The 24,745-nt window shown below is 49.3% G+C and overlaps 1 protein-coding gene across 3 annotated transcripts in view; it reads left to right on the plus strand.

The window, feature by feature from the left end:
- CLPB (caseinolytic mitochondrial matrix peptidase chaperone subunit B) overlaps positions 1-24,745 on the plus strand; it is a 138,226-nt gene that overhangs the window by 109,033 nt on the left and 4,448 nt on the right. For all 3 annotated transcript variants that reach the window (XM_032853184.1, XM_032853185.1, XM_032853186.1), the window contains 5 exons: positions 3,603-3,717; positions 13,757-13,834; positions 15,060-15,115; positions 19,224-19,268; positions 19,644-19,805. In XM_032853184.1, coding sequence (XP_032709075.1) covers positions 3,603-3,717; positions 13,757-13,834; positions 15,060-15,115; positions 19,224-19,268; positions 19,644-19,805 — 456 coding nt within the window. The remainder of the gene's footprint in view (positions 1-3,602; positions 3,718-13,756; positions 13,835-15,059; positions 15,116-19,223; positions 19,269-19,643; positions 19,806-24,745) is intronic.

Consider the following 24,745-nt stretch of genomic DNA (forward strand, 5'->3'; position numbering starts at 1 on the left):
AAAGAAAAGAAAAGAAGGAAAAAGAAAGAACAAAAGAAACCAGCCAGATCACAGTATAACCTTTTCCCCATACTCACCCCCATAGAAGTCAAGGACCATTTCTCCTTGGCCAAGAAAATAACAAGAATATTAAAACCACCTAAAATCATGACACCGAAGAGTTATAGAAGATAAAAATGTTTCCCTGGAGAAGACTTAAGGAGACTACAATATCTATACCCAAACCAACAGAGTGGCTAGAAGTCATGTTTGCCTGTGACAAAGGAAAAAGATATGTTCTAAGAGGCCCTACAGATGAATGCATGGAAAGCACCCAGAGGCAGAATTCTCTACCACAGTAAGGAAAACTGACAGGCATAGATGAGCTGCCTTGTGCAGTTGAGGTATCCCCAGAACCCAGTTTGTATGGAGATGGTACCCTCAGACCTAGGCTTCTTGAGGAAGGAGCCATTTCTGGGGCAATGGGGGCTCTAAGTGGACTAGGCTCCTAGATTCTAATTGAGCCAGAGCAGTTCTTCATCTGTGGAGCCCATACAGCATAAGTTAGTTAAAAGGGTTCCAATGCCCCCACCTCATCCCCCAAAAAAGCACTGGGTTAGGTAGTTACCAACATGCAGTGAAGGAGAAGAGAAGTAACGTTTACCAGAAGCCTGTCCAGGGCCAGCTACTGTGCTCTGCACTTGTGTCCCTCCACCAACACTCCTGCCTGTACATTTGCTCTGTGCCAGAGTCTCTGCCACGATCTTTTTGTAGATTATCTCACCCAATCTTCACCAGCATCCCACCAGGACCCTGCAAGGTGTTGTGAGTTACTGTCTCCGTTTTAGACATGATGAAACGAAAATTCTGGGAAGCCAGTTAACTTCCCCAAGGTCAGCTTGCCAGTGAGTGAAGAGGTGAGGTTTGAATTCCGGTCTCTCCGGAGCAAAGCCGCCTATTTCTCCCATACAACATGCCCTGCTGTGAGCCAAAAGAGGAGCCAAGCTTCCGATAGGGACAGCTGTGAGGACTGAAGGAGACACTGTATGTGAAGTGCAGCGCCTGGCTCATCAAGCTGTTCCACAGCCGGGACTTAACCTCATTCAGTTGGCAGCGCACACTGATGCCTTCTGGGAGCCAGGCCCTGTGCTATGTGAGAGAGCCATGGAGCTGAGTAAGACGTGGCCGTTGTCACCGAGGATCTCATGGCTGAGTAGGGAGAGACAAACAGGCAGTTAAGCATGTACTCTTGAGGTGCCAGGCATGAAGCCTTACACCAGGCTATTTAGACAATGTGGTATTCAAGTTGAGATCACCAGGGCACTTAGAGGTTGATGGGAACAGAGGAGACTTCTGTGGTGAGGGAGCAGGATGAGCAAAGGCCCAGAGGCAGGAAGACTCTGAGACCATCACTGAGGGCAGGTAAGGAAGCAGACCCAGCAAGCCCTTGGCAGTCAGCTTCCATTGCTTCAAGCTGCTTTCATGGCCTGCCTGCCTCCAAGCCGGCCCGGCCGCTAGCCAGTGCGGGACCAGGCAGTGTGTGTGCGTCTCTCCATCAGAGCCTCCCAGCCCAGTGGACCCAAGTGCTGAGAGGGGCTGGGTGGGCAAGGAGGAGGAGGAGGCAGATATATGGCAGAGTCGTCAGAGCCAGGTGATGTATGTGGTGCCTGAGGGAGCTGCGTAGTGACACTCCGGATTCCAACCGGCAAGCGTCGCTCCACTGGGATTGGCGCCGAATTATTGCTCCATATGAAACCCAGGACTGATGGGAGCTTTCAGTTACAGACTGATAGCAACAGCCAAAATTGGATTGTTTGCTATTTATTTTTTTTTAACTTCTGTCAAGGTCACTACCGTAACAGGAAAACACTGCCCAAGCAGCAGGTATTTTTCATCCACTCTGCCTGCAAGAGCAATCTGCAGCCACAACTTTTGTGACAGGGCCTTACCTTGGCAGCTCTCTTTCTAGAAAGCTGTCAGTGTTACGGGGTCTTAGGGGAAAGGAGCCTCTTGAAGATCCAGATCTTTCTGTCCCATTCCAAGGCCTGCTTCCTTCCCCCATCTGCCTGGTTCCATGAGCACTTTCTGATCTGACCTGCATACCTACGCACCCTGCCTGGCCTCCAGACAGTCCCGTGTCTCCAGCCTAACCCAGTAGTCCAACTTCTTCAAGCCTCCAGTCACCCAGAAGCCTCCCCACAGTGTTCCAGGCTGTGCGTATCTTTCCCTTCTCTGGACTCCTGTGCCACCCAGGTTAGCTGTTAATTCTGTCCTCTTCTTATCTGCCACCAAATTTATTTTGCAGACGCTCACCAGCTGCCTTTTACTGTGCCAAGACTTGAGCAGTGAGTAAAAGACAGTGCCTGCCCTCAGGCAACTCATAATCAATTTAGAGGACAGATGCACAAACATGGAACAAATTTGGTTTTTGTTTTTAAGCAAGCTCCACACTAACATGGAGTCCAGTGTGAGGCTTGAACTCAGGACTCTGAGATTAGACCTGAGCTGAAGTCAAGAGTCAAACACTTAACCAACTGAGCCACTTATTTTGACTGAGCCAGCAAATTTGTTTTCCATAGTGGGAGGTTTTTATTTGTTTTTTTGTTTGTTTGTTTGTTTGTTTTTTAGTGATAGGTACAAGCTAGAAATAGGCATGCATACTTTGGAGGAAAATGGCTGATCCTGCCTAAGAAATATTTGTGTGCGAGCCCCGCCTCACCTCCCTGTCCAACTTAGAGCTCCCTGAGGGCAGACCTGGCTCTCCTCTCTTCCCTTATAGTGTGATCACGCCCAGGCCTCCTTCTTTCTGCCTTTTCTAAAGTGGACCAACAAGCCAAGGGCGAGACACACACCAGACACTCAGAAGCAGCTAGAGCCCCCTAGGTCCCAGTCCTCCTCCTTCTCCCCAACCTACCATTTCCATCATGGCATACACAGGGCCAGACACATGGCAATTGCCAACTAATTGTGTTTAATTGAAATGCAATATCTTTGAAGTGGAGGGTGTTTATAGCTCTGGTTTAAAAGCCAAAAAGATTTTGGGGGCACCTGGCTGGCTTAGTCAGCAGAGTGTGTGACTCTTGATCTCAGGGTCATGAGTTCAAGCCCCACATTGGGCATAGAATTTAATGTTTAAAGAGAGAGAGAGAGTAAAAACCAAAAAGATTTTCAAGAGGGTAAGTGAAAGGAAAGAACCTCCGTTAAGCATTTACACCGCATGCCGGCTCATTGTGCATATCATCATATTTAATCCCTAGTTTACAAATGAGAAAACTGAGGGGCAGTAACTTGCTCCAGATAATTAGCACATCTTGTAAGTGATAAAGCTGGGATTCAAACCCAGGCCTTTTGTCAGACTCCAGAGTCAAGGGTTAATCTACTCTCAGTACTTTATTTTATTAGCAGGGTGAGCCAGGACTCTTGAGCCATGGCCACCTGAGGTGAGGACTCAGACAAGGGGACAGTGGGAAGGACTGGGGCAGCCTCCAGTGGCCAGGAGCCTGAGTGTGCATCCAGACCCCTGGAGCCCCAGACCTGTGTTCTTTGCCCCTGGGTTATAGTGTGGAATGAAACGATCCTGCCAGGCCCGGCACCCCTGAGCCAGCTTCCCTTTCTCCCCACAGTATCAGGAGAAGCAACGGAAGCGTGAGGCTGAGGAGCGGCGCCGCTTTCCCCTGGAGCAGCGGCTGAAGGAGCACATCATTGGCCAGGAGAGTGCCATCGCCACAGTGGGTGCTGGTGAGTAGCAGGGGGCCAGCCAGCACCGCAAAAGGGTGGGTGGCTCGTGGTCTGCTGCAGTGAGGTGTATGCTGTCACCATACCATGCGGAGGGGGCTGTTACAACTTAACATTCATTGTACTTCCTGTGTGCCAGGCATTGGGTTAAGCTTGGCACATACATTTTCATTGAATTCTTACAGCAACCCCATGAGGTTGGTACCATTAAACCCCCCCCCCCCGCTTTTGTTTTAAGTTATTTATTTATTTACTTATTTATTTAGAAGAGAGAGCACGAGTTGGGGGCAGAGGGAGAGGGAGAAGCAGACTCCCCACTGAGCAGGAGCCCAACACGGGGCTCGAGCCCAAGACTCTGAGATCATGACCTGAGCCGAAGGCAGACCAGCTGATCCACCCAGGTGCCCCAAATCCCCACATTGCAGAGGAGGAAGCTGAGATATAGAGCACTTATAATAATTGCTCAAGGCTGCTTTCTTCTGCTCTAACTCTGATCTTCATCTGGTCCACTGTCCCCAACCCCCACTTTTCAGGTGGGCAGACTGAGACCCAGAGAACAGGAGCTTATCCATCACTTGTAATATTGCAACTCAGCCAGAACTAGAACTTATGTCTTTTGTCTCCCAGCCTGGAATTCTGCCTCTCTTCAGTATAGTTTGTCAGCAGCTGGCTTGATTTTAGGAAAAACACCCTGAAAAAGTCGTAAGTGCCTTCTTCTCAACCCTAGAAGCTCTTATGTCCCATACTAGGAGCCAGATTCCTCTCTGGTATAACCCCTACTCTAATTGTCTTTCTGCCCATGCAGACCCCATTAGAAGGAATATAAAACTAGGGTGCTGCTCAAGGTGGTGGCCTCACCTCTAGTCTGTGACTCAGGTGCATGACTTTCTGAAGGTGACCTCAGATGAGGCAAGGGCAGAGTAACCTGTGTCCAGCTGAAACAAGATATCCCCCAAGGCATTGTTTCTCAAATAATGGTCTCAGCAACATCAGTATCCTCTGGGACCTCATTGGAATTACAGATGTCAGGCCTCATCCAGACCTGTGGAATCAGAAACTGTGGGGTAGAGCCCAGCAGTCTGTGTTATAACAGGCCCTGCAGGTGATTCTGATGCTCAGCTCAAGTTTAAAAACCTCTACCCTGCAGTGTCTTGGTACCATTTGTGTTGCTTACCCCTTCTCTCCAAGTATTTGGTTCCACCAGATGCGGTCCAGTACTACCAAAGACAGCACCTAATAGAGGCTCACTGATAAAAGAAGACATCAGACTGTACTGTGGTGCTCCTCTGGGACATTCTGGAGCGGCATATCAGCCCTAGGACACCAATTAGAGTAGTAATTGAAAAATGAAGGCAGCCACCCCTGCGACACAGCGAGCCCAGCCTAATCTCCATCCTCCTCAAACATCAGTGAGACTCATGCAGTGGTCATGAACCCTTCATCAGGGGCCTGACCTGAGCAGCGGATAAAAGGAGCCCACGGACTAGAGCTGCGTCACCAGCTAGAGGTCAGAAAGCTGTCTGCAGCCACACATAGGAGCTGAGGAAAGCTTTTCTGAACACACAAACCCCAGTACACTACCCAAACCACACCAGTCTGCCCTTTTGTGTCTGGATACATCCACTCTCAGCCTCCACCTTGCAGGTGGCAACCCCCTACTTCTTTGCCAAGGCTGTGGCTGAGGTGGAGGGAGAAGAGACCCTGGGAGCCCTTGGGGGTTTGAAGAGAGGAGTTGCTCATGGGAGAGAGATTACCTGGGCAGAGAGCTCAGAAAGCATCTCCTGTTGGAGTTTCCTGTCCACAGGGGCCAGCATGGCCACTGCCATCGTAGTGTCTTCCCTCTGCTTCTTACACGGTCCTTTACCAGCAGGCCGTGTCTGTGACCTCCTGCCTCTCCCTAAAGTAAATGTAAAGCTCCCAGAAGTTGGAGGGAGCGGAGAGGAGGATGTTGAATGGAGAGCATTAGACCAAACTGGGTCCAATAGCAGCTCTGCCACTTATCAGCCATGCAACTTGGGCTACTCACTCGGCCTCTCTGAGCGTCAGTTTCCCCAGCTGTGAGCTGGGGAACCAAGTACACGACTGTCTCACAATATAGCACGTGCTCTTTCTAGTTTCTGTCCTCAGGATGTTTATCATCTAGGGTTGGGCATGTTCTTTAGATCAGGCCCACAGTTGTTTCCTTCACGCCAGGACTGATCCGTAGTCCCAGCCCCAGGCTGGCCTCTTCTTGTGATCTTACACTGACCTCTGAAGTACCACCCATCTTGTCTCTCTTTGTCGTTGGCCCAGAGCAGGAGTAAATGATCCAGCTGCCCACCTCCGAGGGGCTGTCAGAATGTCTGCCCTGAGAGCTTCCCTCTACCCAGAGCTCCATTTTGTTACCCAAACTCTGCCTCAGATCAGGAAGGCCCTACGCCTTGTCCTGTATTAGGTAGGTTGACCCTGCTCGCTCAGTGACCTTAGAAAAGACAAAAAGGTATTGGGGCCTGAGCTGTGGGGTTGGCATCTCTCCTCCATTTGTATGGTAGTAACTGTATGCCCACCAACTGAGAGGCCTGTGGCTGGTGATCACACTGATGGTGATCAGGTAATATTCCCTTACCAGGTGAAGCATGAGGTACTCTCTAGGTCAGAATCTGTGGTGGGCAAGCAGCAGCCAGTGGCCCAAGGTCTCCAGACTAAAGCAGGTGCAGGAGAGAGAGGCGGATCCACAGGGGTAGGCCAGGTCTCTCTAGATCCTCTAGACAGCATCAGCTATGTGCTAGGGACTGGCTGGGTGGAGCCTGGCACCCCAGGGGTACCATGAGGATGGGCAGCCAGAGAAGTGCCGCAGAATGAATTGATTTGATAAATGGCCATTTATTACCCACACGAATTGGCTGAAACCAATTTCGGTCACATCAACCCCTGGTAAGTGCTGGGATATTGATTTGTGCAAAGTAATACAGTGAATTTATCAGTGTGATCCCCAGCTGCAGGGCTTCTAGCAAGGCTGGCGCGCAGTTACCGCCTTACAAATGGAGGAGATAAAGTACCAACCCCTTAGCTTAGGCCCCCATGGCCTCTCTGGTCTTCTAGGGTCACTGGAGCCAAAGCAAGGCTAGCCTACATACCACAGGCCAGAGCCTTGGCACTGAAAGTGAGTCAGTCCTTCCAGAATCCACAGTTACTCCTAGGCATGGGAGGGGGAGGATGCCTAGCCCATTGGGCCAACCTCCTGGGAGCTCAGAGCCTCTGTGCCCACCATTCTTGTCAGAAAAGCAACCAGCTGTCTCATTAGCACATGCAGGGCTAGACTCCACCCCCTTCTCCAACGGGCCCACCTCTCCTCTGTCTCAGTAAAGGCATTGCCATTCACTGGTCTCCTGAATAAAAATTTAGACAATTCCTTAGCTTCTCCCTCTCCCTCACCCCTTATAGCCCATCACATATTAGGTCCTAGCATTCTGCCTCTTAAATGGGTCTCAAACTTGGCCTCTCCCCTCCTTTTCTAATACCACTGCCCTTGCTCAGGACCTCAGAATCTCCCATTTGAACCATGTAGTGGCCTCCTCCCTGGTCTCCCTGCCTCCTTTCCTTCCCCTGTAATCACACCTCCTCCCCAACTCGAGTGAGCTTTGTAAAATATGAAAATTGCCCTGTTCAAAATCTTTGAGTGGCTCTTGCTGCCATGGCCCAGTATATAAGGCTCACCCCTGTTGCTGCCACCCCATCCCCCTTCCCTGAGCGAGTGTACACCTGGCCGCTTCCACTGTGGACATGCTGTGTTGATTTGCTTGTGTTTGACACTACCCTGCTGCCCTCTGCTTGGAATTCCATTTTTTCTGGTCCTTTCCCAACTGCACCCCTGCCCTGCCCTGCCCATCTCCCACACTCTAGCTGGTTTTTACTTAACCTAACTCAGTTCAGGAGCAATAGATTGTAGACTCCCAAGAGCAGAGACCATGACCGAATCATTTTGTTTTTCCAGTTCCTGGCACAACACTCTGCTTGAAATAGATGTGTAGTGTAGTTCGCTGAAGTAATTTGGTTGGGCCCCTTGTCCATCTCTTTGCTCTGAGGATAGAGGAGCAGCTGTAAGCCTGCCCTTTAGTAGCTCACAAGCATACTAGGAACACGAGTGTATTGAAATAGTTAATAACAACACGCACACTACTTGACCTTTGACCCTTGTGGATAGGCCATTCCCCAGTCCTACTTTGGGTTAGCCTGCCCACCTGGAAGTTTCCCTGACGCTCCCTCTAACCAGAGGCTTATCACCAATACCCATTGCACCTGCTTCCACTTGACTCTGAAGCCCATGAATTCCCTGAGGAAAGCTCTGCCATCACAACTGATCTTCGTACCCGGCTCTGGCCTGAATTCAGAATCTCAGCATCAGCCATGTGGCACACAGTGGGCTATCTTGTGCTTTGCTTCCCTTTTTGACCGTCTAAAACTGTAATTGCCCAAGCCCTGCACCTTTCTGGACTACCCCCCTTAGAGTCCGATTTCTGAGCTGAGAAATAAGTCCAGGCCATTCCTGAGTCATGGCGTGGTTGTGATTAATTTAGAAAACTACATGCAGTCCCATTCTACCTCGTACCACTTCAGATATTCTCATTGTCCAGACCACCCTGGCGCTTCCCTGGCCTGTCGAGAAACTCAGGACCCAGGCCTTTTCCAGAAAGCCTTTCTTAGCCCTCCTCCGGGACACGGGGCCTGTTCTTGGGGCTTCCCGTGGACACCTTTTATCACTGTACCTACCACAGGACGTCTTTTTGAATGTCTCTCTCCAAAGGTCAGGAACTACCTTCTTTCAGCATTTCCCTGGGGTTAGGCACACAGGTCTATAAAAAATTGCTGAACTCAAGTGAATGAAGCCTGAGCCCATCTTGACATTCAATCTCTCTTCGACAGATTCTCATCCCAGCCTCTTTCTGGAAGGGTGGCAGTCTTCTTTCCAGTGATTCCTACGAAGTGCACGCGCACACACACACACACCCACCCACCCACACCTGGGGTGGGGGTTGTTCAGCAAAAGCTATTTGCATTTTTTATGTTAATCATGTTAACCACTCAGTAGCAATAGTAAGCCTTCAGAAGCACTAATCCTTAGAGACTAAGAAGAGAACTCTTCTCTCATCCTCCCAACCTGAGGCTCCAGTCCATACCCATTTTGCCAGCAAGCACTTCTTGAGCTGTGCTCCCCGAACCTACAAGCTATAGACAGGAGATTGCTAAAGATGTTCAGGTGACTCATCCACAAGAATTCCTCTGAAGGACTGGTTCCCCTGAGGTGCCACAAGCATGGTACAGACATGTTCCAGGTTAGGTTAAAAAACACCTCCCACACTAGATCACTAGAACTTCTCAAGAAGGAGGAGTCAGCCCACACAGATAGCCTCAGAACCTGGAGCTGGATGGAGGTAATGGCCTGGCATGGGAGAAGGAGGAGGCAGGTGTCTCCTCTTGCTTTGGTTTTGCACATGGTGGGTCTTTCTGTCTGGAATGTCCCATCATGCCCACACTGCCTGGCAGTGCCCCCTCATCATCCTGGCGCGTATGTCAGTCGGACACGAATGGCTCTTCCCGCACCTCTCCCAGGGCTCCCATCTCACTTGGAAGCCACAGTTTGCACAGCAGCGCTCACTTAAATGGCACAGACCTTACATTAGCACAGCACCTGGCTCAGATGGAGAAGGCTCCCTAGAAAGGGGTTAAGAAGAGAGAGGAAGCCTTCTTCACCATGGGTCATAGTGACCACTGGAAGCATTAAGAGACTCAGATCCAGGCCTCACTTTTCTTCTCTGTAATATGGAAATCGAAGTATTTGTTGTTTCCTCCTTGTGATCCCAGAAAAACCAACAATTAATTGATTCATTCAGTGAGCATTAAACCACCTCTGGGCTAGTCCCAAGGGTTCCTCAGGAAATGGAGCTCCTAGCACCTGCTGCCATAGATTACACACTATGGGCACGCCTGGGCACATCCTCCTCCAGGACACAAAGGCACAGGTGGATGAAACCCCTTGCACTGCCTGTCACTGAGCCCCAGTCTTCTATGTAAAATGGAGCTAGTACCTACTGCTCAGGACTAGCACGAGGATGAAAGAGATATCTGTCCCATACCACTACAGCTGCCACTGCTACTGGGACTACTGTGGTTTGTACTTTTCTGATTATCCTGCTTGTGCAGAGTGCCTTTATAACCCTGGACTCATTTCATCTACATGTGCGGGGCTTGGCGTGTATCTGACTATTCCTGTTTTAAAACTGAAGAAACCAAGGCTCTACAGGAATCCATATTTTATTCAAAGCCACTCAGCTGGAAAGTGGCAGAGCCAGGACTCTACATTTGATCCTGTAACTCCTACCCTGTCTACTGTAACACCCTGTAGGTGACGTGGGCCAGAGAATAAAGACCCCAGGAGGTTTTGTTTTTATTTTTGTTTTAAGATTTTATTCATTCAATTTGAGAGAGAGCACAAGCCAGGGGGAGGGACAGACCCCCACTGAGCAGGGAATCTGACATTGGGGCTCCATCCCAAGACCCTGAGATCAAGACCCAAGCTGAAGGCAGATGCTCAACCTACTGAGCAGATGCTCAACTCCCAGACCCCGGGAGTTAATGGAGTAGAGGTGGGGTCATGGAGTTAATCAAGAAGTTCGCTGCCTGTGAGTTTGAAGATGGTCCAGTAGTGGTAGGCACAGCCAGGAGAAGGCATTCTCCTAAGGGAAAGAACACAGAAAGGAGGCACTGGTGCTGACCCAGTCTGTGGAGAGGCAGCCAGGCCTGTGCAAGCTTGCAGAGATGGGACGGGCCAAGGAAGGGGCTGAGCTGCCTGCTCAGGGGACCCTGGTACCATCTTGAACCCAGAGAGTTGTGGTCAGGAAACAGTTGGAGGACAGGGGCTCCTGAGGCCATGTATCAAAGGCTGAATGAGCCAGACCAAAAGGCTACAGAAAGACAAGTTTTCTGGCTGAGGCTAGGGTATGAGGAGGTGCTGTGGCCGGGAAGGCTGACTCCTTTCTTTAAACTCCTGAAGCATGAGTTCAGGCTCAAGAGTTAGCCAGAGTTGTGGGTAAAGCCCAGGGCCTTCATTTATTTACCTGTATAACCCTGAGCAGGTTATCTAACTTCTCTGCACATATTTCCTCATCTATAAGAAGGGAATCAAGGAACACCTGGCTGGCTCAATCGGAAGAGCACACAGCTCTTGATCTGAGCGTCGTGAGTTCGAGCCCCACGTTGGGTGTTGAGATTACTAAAAAGTAAACTTAATAAAAGTGGGGGGGGGGATAAAATTCCCTGCCCTGCTTGCTTTGTAGATTCATAATGAGGCTCAAATGAAGTTATGTCTATGGAAGTTTTTGATAGACTGAAAAGTGCTAGCAGAAGAAGTTGTTGCATTTGCTGGTCCACGGTAAGAACATCAGCACCTATGGCCACGTCTCCAGCAGCCCTTCACAGTCTCTGCCCCAGCCTGACAGAACCCTCAGGGCTCCCAGCCATGGTCATCAGCCACCCTGCCAGCCACACACCCTGGGGGCTCGCCTTCCTCAGTCTTTCCTAGCTGCTTCCATTTTTCATTCTGTCGGACTCCATCTGCTTGGTCGTTTTTCTCTTCAGATATTATTAGAAATATCCAGAGTTATAATTGTTTAATGGTTGGCATTTCGCCTGTTTCACAGGGGGCCAGATCAAACCCACCCCAGACTCGTGCCCCGGGTCTGGCAGAATTGGCCAGGGACAGCTGTGCAGTGGAGTCTGCCTGGCATTATAAAGGGCTCTCTCCCAGGTGCATCATTAGAAAAGAAGGGGGAAAGATGGCCGCAGGCATAATCCAATTCCTCCTTCTCCATGGTGTTTTTGAACTGCATAGCCCAGCAGTATGTAGCTCACAATAGCTGGGAAGCTTTTCTGAAAGAGAGATCAAGATCAGAACCTCAGGTACCTGACACCTGGGGAAAAACACTTCCCCCAGGCCACCTGTCTGGGTGATGCCTGGCCACTTCTGCCTCCTCCAGATACCCCATGAAGCCTGAACCCAGTTCATGCTTAGCTTCTTTCCAACCTACATTCTCAGTTTATCCAACTTTTGGAAGAATATGACTCCTTTCAGATGCCCCTCTCTCACCCCTCCCTCAACACACACCTATACATCGTGTCCACAGAAGTCTAGCCTTTGCCGTTTATATCTCTGCCTCCCCAAAAATGCCACGCACGGGTTCTTGTTTCTCTCAGGGGCACTGGGGACTCCCATCTCAGCCAGGGATGGACTACCCCTCATCATCCCCAGCCTTCAGGTACCTGTGAAGCTGGTGGGTTCCTCTGAGAGCCAAGCCTTCCATAGGACTGGGTCAGCCAGTGTAGAGATGATCTGGAACCTTGCCCAAGGGAGAGGCTGGACTTGAGTGTTTTCTTAAGGCCCTCTCAGGATTCTCAGGGGATGTCTCCCAAGAGGTTGCACTTCCATCTGTTTCTGCTGAGGCCAGAACTGGAAAGATCTTCAGGTAGCAGCATATGAGTTTGAGGTAAGAGAGGCCACAAAGGCAGGTATTTGAGACCATAATCTGACCCCACCCACAATTACTCATGTTCATTCCTGTCTCCCCAGTTGTGTCATGCTGGCCACTTTTGGCCCTCCAGATCCTTCCCAGCTTCCACAATCCCTCATCAGTCCCATTTCTTCCAGAAAGCCTTTCCTGACCTCTGCAGCTACTTCTCTGGAACCCAGCCATAAAGATCGTAGCACACAGTATAGCATTATGATCTTTGTACCTCAGAACTGGCCAGTACTTTCCCCCAAGACCATCAGCTCTTTCTCAGTTGACTTGTTTTCCAGGTCTTGTCTTCTGGCATATATCCCTTTGTTAATCTTCCCCTGACACTTGAGAACCAGACCACCCTGACATTACACAGTGCTCTATCTCCTTCCTGCCTCTGACTGCCATGTTCCCATTCATGTTTAAAGCAACCCTATATGAGCAAAAAGAAGAAATGTTTAGAGAGAGAAGAGATTCTATTCTCAACTAGTAATCTACTAGTTGTATGACTGGGGCAAGTCTCTTTATCTCTTGCCTCAGTTTCCTATTTAGTAGAATAGAATTGAAAATAAGACTTTTGCTCTCAGGGTGTTTGTGTGGGTCTCGAGTAATAAAAAATGTTAACAGTTTTTCCAGTTGTGTGCAGCAGATAGCATGTTCAATAAATGTTTTTTCTTCTAGTGGTTCTGCCTCATTCCTCCCCCTGCTCTTCCACTTGAGTGATACCTCTGAGCCCGATTCTCCCACTCTGTCGCTAGGCACTTAATTTCCTCACCTTGAATGCACAGCCCTTGGTTATATACTTCCTCCTGAAGAAGAGCGGTCAGGTCTGTCTCGAGCAGAGCTGAACTCTTAGGAAACCTAGTACATGTCTGTCTCACTCCCCAGCCACTGCTCCTCACTGGAGGCCATGGTTAATGGCAGTGCTAACCGAGTGGCTCACCCATCTGTGCCCTGAGCTCTACACTACCCTTGACTGGATTCCAGAAAGTACATTTGGCTATACTTTCAGACAGCAGACTAGACCTTGGTTTCCCCAAATGGGAATGAGTCCAGAGCTCACACCCCGGATCCCTCAGGGCCTGCCATGGGCTTCTGTCTCTTCCATTTGCATAGGAGGCAGGCTCAGTCTCTCACTAGTGGTGAGTAGATGGGTAACCAGCCATCTAAGAGCTAAAGTTCCTCTCGAATTCTCCTTCACCAGCCCCCTACCCCTCTATTCACCGTCCACCCGCCTTTCAGTTTCCCTGGCAACGCTGAGTGCTCATCCTGGAAAACTTTATCCGAAATCTGCTCTGGGCAGCTTTCCAAATCCATGCTAACCTGATTAGGTGTCTCTAGGGGCCTTGCCAGCTAATCAGATTAGGCAGCACTAATGGTAGTGAGGACTTTGAGTGGGCGCAGAGCAGTAAAACATATTGTATACTTAGTGATAATTATCCTGCCTTTTGTGTCATTGATTTATCTGCCTCTCTCCCTGCTCCCCCCCAATCTTGTGTGTTTGGCCCTAGCGATCCGGAGGAAGGAGAATGGCTGGTACGATGAAGAACATCCTCTGGTCTTCCTCTTTTTGGGATCATCTGGAATAGGTAACTGAGAGCAGATTGGAAAGTCGGGGAGGAGAGCTGGGGGATCCCTAGTGCTATGGCCCAGAGTCACACAATCCACTTCTGTACAACTCCAGCTCTAAAAACACCACCTCCAAATTACAGAGCCAGCAAGAGGATCATCTGTCACATTAGGTTAGGAACAGCTGGAATTATGTCCTTCTCACTCGAAGCTGTGGTGTAGGGCCTAAGTCACCTGGCCCTTTGGGGTCTGATAGCCCTGGTCTGGCCACTCTGCATCCCCAACGCTGCCCTTTGGGAACAGTTAAACCACCTCCACTGCCCAGCACACCAACCTTATTTAGTACAGCTTGGAGCATAACCTTCTAGGAAGCTAAAGAAAGCCCTTGATGTGGCCAACACAGTGTGGGGTGCATCGCAAAATTGGTTTTAGTCAAATGGGTTGGGTATTTTTCTGGCCAGTTGGGCTGGATTATCTGAGGTATTCTCACATCTTCACTCTCCACCCTCACAGAGCCCCCCCACCTGTACCACCTCCTCCCATCATTGTCCTGATGGCAAGTTTTCATGCATTTGTTGTCTCTTCATTCCCTCTTAGCATCTTCAAGGACCTAGCACTCCCCCAGATTAGGTTACCACCACCTCACCATGATACTGTAGAACTTGATTTCCTTTGCTAGGCAATGAGTTCCGAAGCTTTGGCCATCATACCAAAAGGCCCTTCAGAGTCACCACTTGGTATTGTCATTTCTTCTTTATGTTACAAGGAAAGGCTATGAGGCCAAGGAGAAGTAGTCTTTATCCTCCCCCCACCCACCGCTGCCCCCCCAGCCTCAGTTTGGCCTTTGGCTCTGGAGCCTGGCTGAATGGCAAGACTGTGAGTGTCTAAAGAGACTCAGTGCAGAGACCAGGAATCAGAATGCTCCTGTCAGAGGCAAGGTTTGCACTGGGCTTCAAAGGACAAATTGGCTCTAGATTATAAAAGTCCACCTTCCATTCTTAGGAAGCTGCTGTAGAAAAATAGTCTCAATCTCTATCCACAGAAGAATCAAGATGCAGTGTATACTTTGATTCTGATTCCAGCTCCACCTTTAATTCTCCCTCCAGTGACTGGGAGAGTCACCGACCCTCCATGAGCCCATCCGTAAAACATTATTTCCAGTGTCCATCCATTTCTAATATTCTTTCATTCCAGAAGATAAGTCATTTAGTCCTAACCCAGCACCTCTCCCTTCCTTCTTATTAGGAAAGACAGAGCTGGCCAAGCAGACAGCCAAATACATGCACAAAGATGCCAAAAAGGTAAGGGCTGGGATGTCGGTCTGATGTGCAGGCCATGGAGACCTCACCACTACTGCTAGCCCCCAAAATTCTAGGCTCCCTGAATCTGGCAATGTGAATCAAAAAGATGGACCCTGGCCCAGAAAGCAGGCCTCAGTCTGACCCCAACTTGGCCACCGGTTGTTCCAGGAATTTGGGCAAGTTATCCAACCTCCTTGTATCTCAGTTGATTCATCTGTGAAACAGTAAAAATAATCCTTGCCCTGCCTGACTGCTAGGGCATTTAGGAGAACTCAATGAGATTCATCCATGCATTTTCAGGCATCTGCTCTGACCAGGTATTGTATAGATCCTGATAACTCAGCATTTAGGACATACTCCTTGCCCTGAGGAACTTGGGCTAGAGAGGGAAACAGGTTTAGAAAGATATTATTACTATCTAGTACATCAAGGCCATGCTAGAGTGAGTCTTGGGGCCTATAGAAGAAAAGTTGGAATGAGAAGATAACCATATTGCTTCTCTCCATTGTATATGAGCTTTTAAACATTTCTTTGGCCCTAAGCTGTGGGGTGGTCATAGACCCTTTTCCCCATGACTTCAGAGCCTTTGGACCTCGCCGAAAGAGAAGACTATCCCTATATTTATTCAGACTTGGGCCCTCAAGGCCTTCTTAGTTTGACTTTCTAGGCTGAATGGAAACGTTTTCCTGCAGAGAGAGATGTCAGAGCCATCCTTGGAGATTGCAGAAACATTTCAACTAAAGCCAGACATTCTTCCACCAGCCTTCCGCTGTGGAGGCTAAGGTACCCCTGCTTACCACCTGAGGTTGCCCGTGACCCCAGATGCCCTTGCCTAATTTCTGTGGAAGGCCTCCCCAGCTGAGGCACTGAGAAATTACTCAGGCTGCTGTCAGCCAAAATTGCACTAACAGCAGAGTCCTAGCCACCTTCCGTCCTGCTTCCGGCCTCACTGCCCCTTTGCCTCCTCCCTGAGGGCCTGGCAGCCATGGCAACATCCCCAGCCCCCTTCTGCCTAATAACTGGCTAAAGGCTCCGAGGCCTCCCTGGCTCTGCCCGTAGCTGTGCTCTGCCTCAACCAACCCCAGAGCAGACCTTCCTGACAGGCAGTAAGCAAGGACAGCATATTAGCATGCTGCAACTGAAATAGCATTTTTAAGACAATTCATCAGGTTGGCAGCGATTGAAACAATTAGCACTCTGGAAAGAGCCATAAACTAGCAGGACTATTAGGGAAGATACAGTTACGGGCAGGAACCACCTGATTAGGGATGAGGAATTCTGAGTGGTTTAATTTTAATACTGTCAGAAAGGTTAATATTTAATTACAAATTATAATCTCCTTATCCAAGCTGTCTTAATATGTCTTCATACACAGTGGAAGAAGAAGGGAAGCATCGGCTGACTTGCTGGTGTAGAAAGGAGATGGGCGTGCTAAGAGACTGGTGATGCAGGTCGTGTTCAGTCGGCGCATCTGAACGAGGGGCTGACTGACACCAGGGCAGGGGCTCCTGAAAGCAAGGGGATGGTGTCCTACAGTATACCATCACCCCTCAGAGGCAGTGGGCTGGGCACTCAAGGCCCTGGAGCTGCCCATGCCTCAGCACAGGCTCCAGTTCTTCTTTCTACTAGCCTTAGGCAGGTTGCTTGACACCTCCCCACAGCGAGATACTGAGTCACAGTGACCTCAGGCTCTTAGCACACTAATCAGTGCCTGAGCCCTGATCTCATGTTTATTCATCACCTCATATTTTCCACGGTACCACCCCATCGACCTCTTGTTCAACCCCATGAGGAAGATAACATAGATGCTGAATTAGAGCCACTTTTCAGATGGGAAGACCCAGACCCTATAGCATGTAGGGGCCCATCCAGGGTCAGTTGAAAGGGGAAGAGATAAAATCAGAATCCAAGTCTCTCAACTCTCCTTTCAGTGCCATTGTTCCTAGCTGTAGTAGGCAGCTAGATTGTAAACTTGTCAGTCTGTTCCCGTGTCAAATAGGGAGATGTGAGGCATGAGAAACCCGGTACAACCGTCTGTGTATTTAATATTTAAATCCTAGGTGGTGCCTCTATAAAACTCCTCTTGTACCAACTCCATTCAGAGTCTGTGTTTAGCACAGGCATTTTCTGGCCATATAACAGGCAGGCATGAAACCTGCCTTCAAAACCTGAGAGTCCTGGACTGTACCTGATGCCAGCAGGACCCAAGGAAAGATATACAGGAAGGGCCATGTCACAGGAGCTGGAGAGGACCTGGGCAGTAGGGCCAGCTCAGTGACATGTACACTAGCTGGGGACTCAGCTTGGTTTTAAGTTCTGGCTTCCTGATCCTTAGTGGCCTCATTTGTAAAAAGTCACGAATGCCTCTAGAACTGGCTGCCTCACAAGGTCTTGTTTGGACATTTGTATAATTCCTTTTTCAGATCTTTGGCTTATTTTTTCTCACTCATTAGCCTCTGCTCTTTGTCCCAAATTTGAGCAATTTTGTTAGCTTCCGTTATTAGGGTTAATAATCCTTGCAAAAGCACCTTAGTGCTTAGGGGATCTGTGGTCTTCTCCTGAGGTAGGATAGTAGTGCCTGGAAGATGGCAGTTAGCATGGCACTGTGACAAGGGTCTGAGTCCTCTGCCTGGCTTCAAATACCAACTCTCAACTGTTCCGGAGTTGGCTGGGATCTGTGTTCCCATCTGTTTTCTCATCTGTAAAAGGGGTTCAATTATGGCACCTATCTCACTGGATTATTATGAATGTTAAATGAGACCATGTAAACAGCTAAACACCGTTAGCACATAGTAAGCGATCGGTACATATTGGATATTACTATCATAATTGTTGCTTCACTTCTAGATAACCCTAAGCTAAGATCATGTGAAACCAGAAATATTCCAGGCAAGCAAATCAAGCCCGGAAACTTGTTCAGAGTTACTCAGCAAATCAGTTACTCAGCAAATCAGGGAGAGGAAACAAGAGCCTGTGTTCCACAGAAAGGAACTGCAGCTCCAAAAGAAGAGGCAGCATGCCCAGCGCCACAAAGACAGTGGCCAACCTAGGACTGGAAGCCATGTCCCTGCCAGAGCACTTCTGCTGCCCTGTACTGCGGGTACAGAGTGACAGGATGTGAGAAAAACTACAGTTCTGACCAGCGGCATGCTAGAATGTGGCCTAGATTTCAGACATAGATAGCTACCTCCCTCTAGGGTCTTGGTGCCCTGTCATCCCCAGCTGTGGGACGAAGCATATTCAGTGAGTGCACTTTCTGAGGTGGAAACGTGTGCCAGTGGGAGAGGAGCCTGGGGAACCCTGGTTTGGGTGGAGGGACAGGGCACATGTAACTATAAGTCCCTAAATTCGTCATGAAAAAGAGTGAACACTCTGCCTGCGTTAACTCGCAAACTTCCCACCACATACACACACACATACCCTTTCCCTGGGTCTAATTGTGGTTGAACCTCACCCCAGAGGGCCAGTTCCCAGCAGCTCACTCCTAGGCCCAGTGGTGGAGAGGGATGGGCTTACAAGCTGCCTTATGTATAGTTTTTCAGTGAAATGAAGAAATGTAGATAAATTAAAAGATTTCTTAGCACAAAAGAGAAGTAATATAAAACAAAGAGGCATGTGCCCACAAAAGCTGCAAAGTTGAGGGCACCATGGAGCTGGCTGGGTGCTTGCTGCACCCTTCCTTCTCCGCATGGCCCACACAGACTGAAGCTGACTCTACCCATGTCTACCTGCCCCACTTGACGGCTTCTTCTCAAGGACGTAGACCAAGACTTGTTCGCTGCTGTAGCTTCAGCACACACAGGATGCCCTCGGGAAATATGGGGTGGCTGATGTGGTAATCAGACCAGTAGAAGCCTAAAAAGAGACATTCTGAGCCAGATTTAGAAAAGCCGGGACATGACTTGGGTTTGTTAAGGTAGGGAATGAGGGAATCATGTGGGAGAGGAGTGGACAGAAAAGGAGGCAAGGAGCCAAAAAAATAGAATAGGATAGAAGATCTTGCATTAGTGTGGTCTGAAAGCCTAGGGGATAGTTGAGATGTTCTCCTCCTTAACCCTCTTCCTCTACCTTCCTGCCTCCAAATGGACTCCTGCTTGTTTCCACACAGGGCTTCATCAGGCTGGACATGTCTGAGTTCCAAGAGCGGCATGAGGTAAGTGAGAGTCCTCACTGAAGTATGGTATGGAGGGCCTGTGAGTCAACATCACTCTGCGTGGGTATTTTGTTGGGACTTGTCATTTGGACCTGAGATAACTCCAGCAGCCTTGGGATTCATCCTTTGGGGGCATACATGTGCAAGAGGGTCACCGATCTGTTTTGCATAGGACTTGCTCTGAAAAAGAAACCTAGAGAAGATCTGTAGACTCTTCCATTGTGGCAGGATTCCTACCACCCCAGAAGAAAATCCAACTGTCCTTGTTGAGATAGGCAGTGTTAAAAATGAATGAAGCCATTTTCCTGTGCATGCCCATATCAGAAACTAAAGGTATAGAAAGACCTTTCCAGTATGTTTCCTTCCTTCCTCCAGGTGGCCAAGTTTATTGGGTCCCCGCCAGGCTACATTGGCCATGAGGAGGGCGGCCAGCTGACCAAGAAGCTGAAGCAGTGTCCCAATGCTGTGGTGCTCTTCGACGAGGTGGACAAGGCCCATCCAGACGTGCTTACCATCATGCTGCAGCTATTTGATGAGGTGAAAGTCACTTTGGGCTGGGATGGAGTAGGGGACATCTTGGGGCATGGGGACCTATGAACAATAAGAATCAAGGACCCAGAGGCCTGTCTGACCCTTCCTTCACTTGCTGCTTCCACATGTGTACATTCAGTCACCTAGCAGATGTGGCTTTGCCCCCTTTCTGGATCAGGGCCCATGCTGGGCACTTTAGGACAAACCAGCACTACCCAAGAATTGAAATTCTGTGGCTACCCAGGCTGCCTTCTAGAGAGACACAGAGCGGAGGTGCCAGGACAGACCTGAATTTTTAGTTTCAACTCTACTCCATCTCTAAGCATCAGGGGCCTCATATGACAAACAGGCTGAATCCAAGATAATCTCCAAGAACTTTCTGGCTCATGGAGCCCTTTTCTTGCCACAGGCCCTTTTCAGGCTTGTCACAAACTAGACAGCCTCCTCCTGGTGGGGTGAGCCCTAAATGAGAAAAACTCTCTTCTCTTTCAGTGCATTCTGTGTACTAGGCTAAAGATGTTATTGCTGACCATCATAACAGCAGGCAGAGTAGAAACTCTTTTTACAGAAGAAACTGAGGTTCAGAGAGGTTATAAATGTCTTGCCTATGGCATGGAGCTACTGTGCAGAGGAACCATGTTTGGGCCACAGATACGTTTGATTCTGGAGTCCCAGTTCTCCCTCTCTGTACCACTCCTTACCTCAAGCAGAGAAGAGAGACTTAAGAACATAGGCAGGGTTGACCTCCTTTAGGGGCCCTGTGGAACTGGGAATGAGGCTTCTCTTCTATATTAGCCAACACGTGTCCAGAGGGAGTCCAGCCTGCCTTTCCACTTAGGCCCCTACAGCCCGGGGACAGCAGGAAGGTGTTTTGCTTCCCATGTTGCAAGTGTACTCAAAGAGCAGGAAGAGATTTCTGGACCAAATAGCATACCAGGTGCCAAGCCAGGAAGACCCAGATCCAGATATACTCACAGCTGCCCATCACCTTCCCCACCTGGCCCAGCATCCTTGTCCCTGCCCCAGTTTTACTGCTATCTTCCTAGCTCCCCAAGTCTACCCTGTCCCCAGACCAGCCTCTGAGGAATGAAGGCCAGTCCTTCCAAGGTTACATATTCAGTTACTCATACCTGTGCTCTGAGACCTCCCACCTCGTTCCATTCTCTTGATGGGATTCAAGTACACAGCTATGGACCAGGCCCAGTCCTGGTCTCTGAGAGCTCCCTGCATAGTAGATGGTTGGAAAGGAGACATAATAATAGTAGATATTTTTTACTTTATGTGCCAAGCACTGTTCTAAAACATTTACTTATATCAATTCATCGAGTCCTCCCACCATCCCTATGAAGGTGGTTATTATTCCTGCCTCTGTAATTACTGAAGTAAAGTAAGAGAAGTGATTGGCCTATGGGCATGCAGCTGGGAAGAGGGAGTCCAGGATGGGAGCCCAGGTAGTCTAGTTCAGAGCCTGCAGCTTCAGTAATAACTACCATGCAGCCAGGGCCAGAAGAGAGAGGTAGATCTGCAGGGAAGCCTTCATGGGAAGGGAGGGCCCAGCTCAGAGGGCATGGGCACTGCAGCTTCTGACATCTCTGTAGAGTTACCTCTGATGGCCTTCTTGGCCCAGAAGAGGAGAGGCAGCTACTGACTGAGATACAACAAGTGCTACCTCCAAGTTGTTACCACCTCCATATGTAAGCCCTGTAACCCTCCCCTGCTGTCACTCCACTGACTACTTTCTGGGAGTTGATAATAATTCCTTTTTGCGGCCTCTGGCAGCCTACTACCATCTCTGAAGTTTATGCCCTTGGTTCCATTGACCAAAGCTGCCATTCAAGATTACTTAGATTTATGCTTATAGGCTTCTTGTGGACAGGGATCTTGTCTTACTCACTCCAGCCACTCCCAGAGCCCACAGAGTCAAGGTAAATGCTCTGCTTAATTTAATTTAACTTAATTCAACAGTAATTCAGCATACCTTCCAGGATAACTAAGGAGGTTCTAGGTGAACAGTGGAGAAGGGCTGACAGTGGACACCTATTATGCAGAAGCACAGGGGCACAAGGCATCCTGGCCTGTCCAGGGAACTCTAGCTGCTCAGCACCACTAGACCGCAAAATGAAAGTGAGAGCAGGACAGTAGAGGTGAGTGGGTAAGGGGCATAATTGGCAGGGGCCAATTATGGTCCCAGGCGAAGGAATGTGGGTTTTAGATTGAAAGGAGCCTTTAAAAGCTTTAAGTAAGAACGAAACATGGCCACATTCTCACTTTATAAAGATCCTGTTGGCAACCATGATAGAATGGACTGTAGAAGAGGGGGAGCAGCGAGGAGGCTGGTGAAGCATCCAGGCTAGATGTGGGGATGCCTTCTCTGAAGCAGGGCAGTGGGCTGGCCAGAACTCCCAGAAGGCTGACTGTGCAGGACTCAGGGATTGAATGTGAGGGGAGACAGAGGAGCCAGGGGTGGTCAACTACAGGACTCTGGCCTGGGTGGCTGGACAGCTGCTGCTGCCTTCAGCTGAGGCAGGGAACCCATGAGGACAAGCAGCAGATCGGCGAGGAAGATGAGGAGTTGAGGTTTGAAATCGCTAAAAATGAGATACCTGAGGGACGACCAAGTGGAGGTGTCCAAGAGGCCGGTCATCAGTTGGAGAAGTCTAGAGCATAGAACAGATCTGGACTGGAATCAGAGATTGAGGAATGTCAGCACAGGTAGAGTAAGAGAAGCCCTAGGAAAGGATGAGCTCTCTCAGCTAGGGGGTATATGGTATGCAGAGAAGAAGGGAGGGCTAATAACAGAGTCTTGTGACCTATCAGGAAAGTCAAAGAGGGAATGTGGTTCAGTGTGGGGTGGACGGGACACACAATACACAATCTCTGCCTCAGTGTTCATGAAAGAGTTGGAAAGACTAACAGCAAAAAGCACTTCACCCCACCTTCATACGTGCTGTACTAGGATGAGTGGCAAGTGCTGGGAGTTGTAAGGGCTCCTGCTCTAGTCTGGGGGTGTGAAGGAAGCCCCCCATTCCCACCCAGCTCAGTTCTCCCAAGTCTTGTCAGGAGCCCTGATGCTCTGGGCAAAACACCAAGTGGAACTAATGACCCCAGAGCCTGCCATGCAGGGCAGAAGTCTCAGGAGGACACTGCCCCTGCAAAGCCTGCTTCTGCTCCTCCCTCAAGGACAAAAGCAGTGGGAAAACAGCCCCTATAACCCTGGGGTAGCATTCACACCCAGTCATTGCTGGGATGGGACAGTGACAGCTCCCTTTTTGGAGAGGACTCTTTGGCAGTCCTTATTGCCAAGGTCTCTGAGGAGGAGGAGGAGACACGAGCACTGTGAAAGTCATGCTTTGGGTCATCATACACCATGTCTGCTACCCTCACCCACCTGAGACCCATCCCCATCCCAGTTTAAAAAAAAACAGGACTTTGATCCTGGGATGAAATTGCCACTGGTTACTGTTCTGGCCAGTATAGCAGTGTGTGTACTCCGTCCTCGGGGATGAGCTCTGCCAAGTGCCCTATGCATACATTTGGACACATCACACAGACACACAAACACACACGCACATACACATACCGCAACCGGGTTCCTAGAACTAGAATTGCCCTTGGTGGATTCTGTTGCTCTGTTACTCATGATCAGGGAAGCCAGTGGCAAAAGCTCAAGAACATCCACTTGCACTCTCTCAAATTGAACAAATAAATCTAAGAAGCCTATGCCAAGGGCCAGTATAAAGCAAGGCTAAAAAGCAGGTACCATGCCCAGCGTGGAGTAGGTACTGAGTTAATGCACATCCTTCCTTCTTTGCTTCTGAGGGCCAGGGCTGGTCTGCCATTGCTTTGGCTTTAGAAGTAAGGACTGAGCCTGAGTGAGGTCCATACCACCAGGGAAAGGGAAATGCTTGGAGGACTAGCTACCACCTGAGGCCGGGGCAGGCAGGAGCCGACAGGTTGGGGTCAGTGACGTGTCCCCAGGGCCATGTTCTCTGGCCTGTCAGGTCCTGTGCTTGGTGGGAGAGTGCAGTGGGGCACAGAGAACACAAAGCACAGCACCTGTGGTGCAAGAAGTGCCCCACCAGTGTCCACTGTTACTCCCCTAGAGGTTCCACTCACCAAGGCCCTGACCGCTGCTTGCGTCATAAATAACTGTAAAGTACTGTGGTACAGTGATACAGCATTGTTTGCTGAGTCGGTGGGAGCTTCTTGCCCTTGAACTCTATGGCCCCAGATAGCTATACTTCTGTCATTCTCTCTCTTCTCTTTCCTCAGTGCATCTGTCTCCAGTCCAGATGGTTTCTTTCCTCTGTGTTCTTTCTAGAAAGAGCTAAAGATTCCAAGGCCTCTTCCCACATTGGTTAAAGGAGGAGCCTTATTTTCTGTCCCTCTCTGCCAAGCCAAAGGATGGCTTTAAGTTGCAGAGATTATACCTGTTTCATTCGTCTCGTTCATTTTGATACAACAAATAGGTAGTATATTACATGTCTGCTGTCTAATAACAGTTCAGAATATTTGCACAGCTTGGCTAACCAAGGATTTTTCAGCAACATGACCATATTAGTCTTCACAATGGCCACATAAAATACCCTCCTCTGAGCTCCTACAGTGACCCCTTATAATACTGAATATAATAATGAATTGTCATTGCTGGTTTCTTGAGTGTCTTTTTTCTTTTTCTATTTTTTTTTTTTAACAAGAAGCATGTCAAAGGTTCAGTGAGGCCCCAGTGCCCAACATAGAGCCTGGCCCACCTTGGGCCTCTAAAAAAGTGTATTGCATGGATGCATGTTTAATCGAGCTAACTTTTGGGGTGCCAAAGATGAATCAGGTCCCTGATGGATGACAAAGAGAGCTTCAGTCTTGATTGGAGACACTATCAGCAGGTGGAATGGTTGCAGCCCAGGTCAGTGAGAACCAGCAGGAGTGAGTAGCTGGGGGTTCTGGAG

Source organism: Lontra canadensis, unplaced genomic scaffold (genome assembly GCF_010015895.1).
Source record: "Lontra canadensis isolate GAN:19392208 unplaced genomic scaffold, GSC_riverotter_1.0 scaffold7, whole genome shotgun sequence".
Taxonomy (NCBI): Eukaryota; Metazoa; Chordata; class Mammalia; order Carnivora; family Mustelidae; genus Lontra; species Lontra canadensis.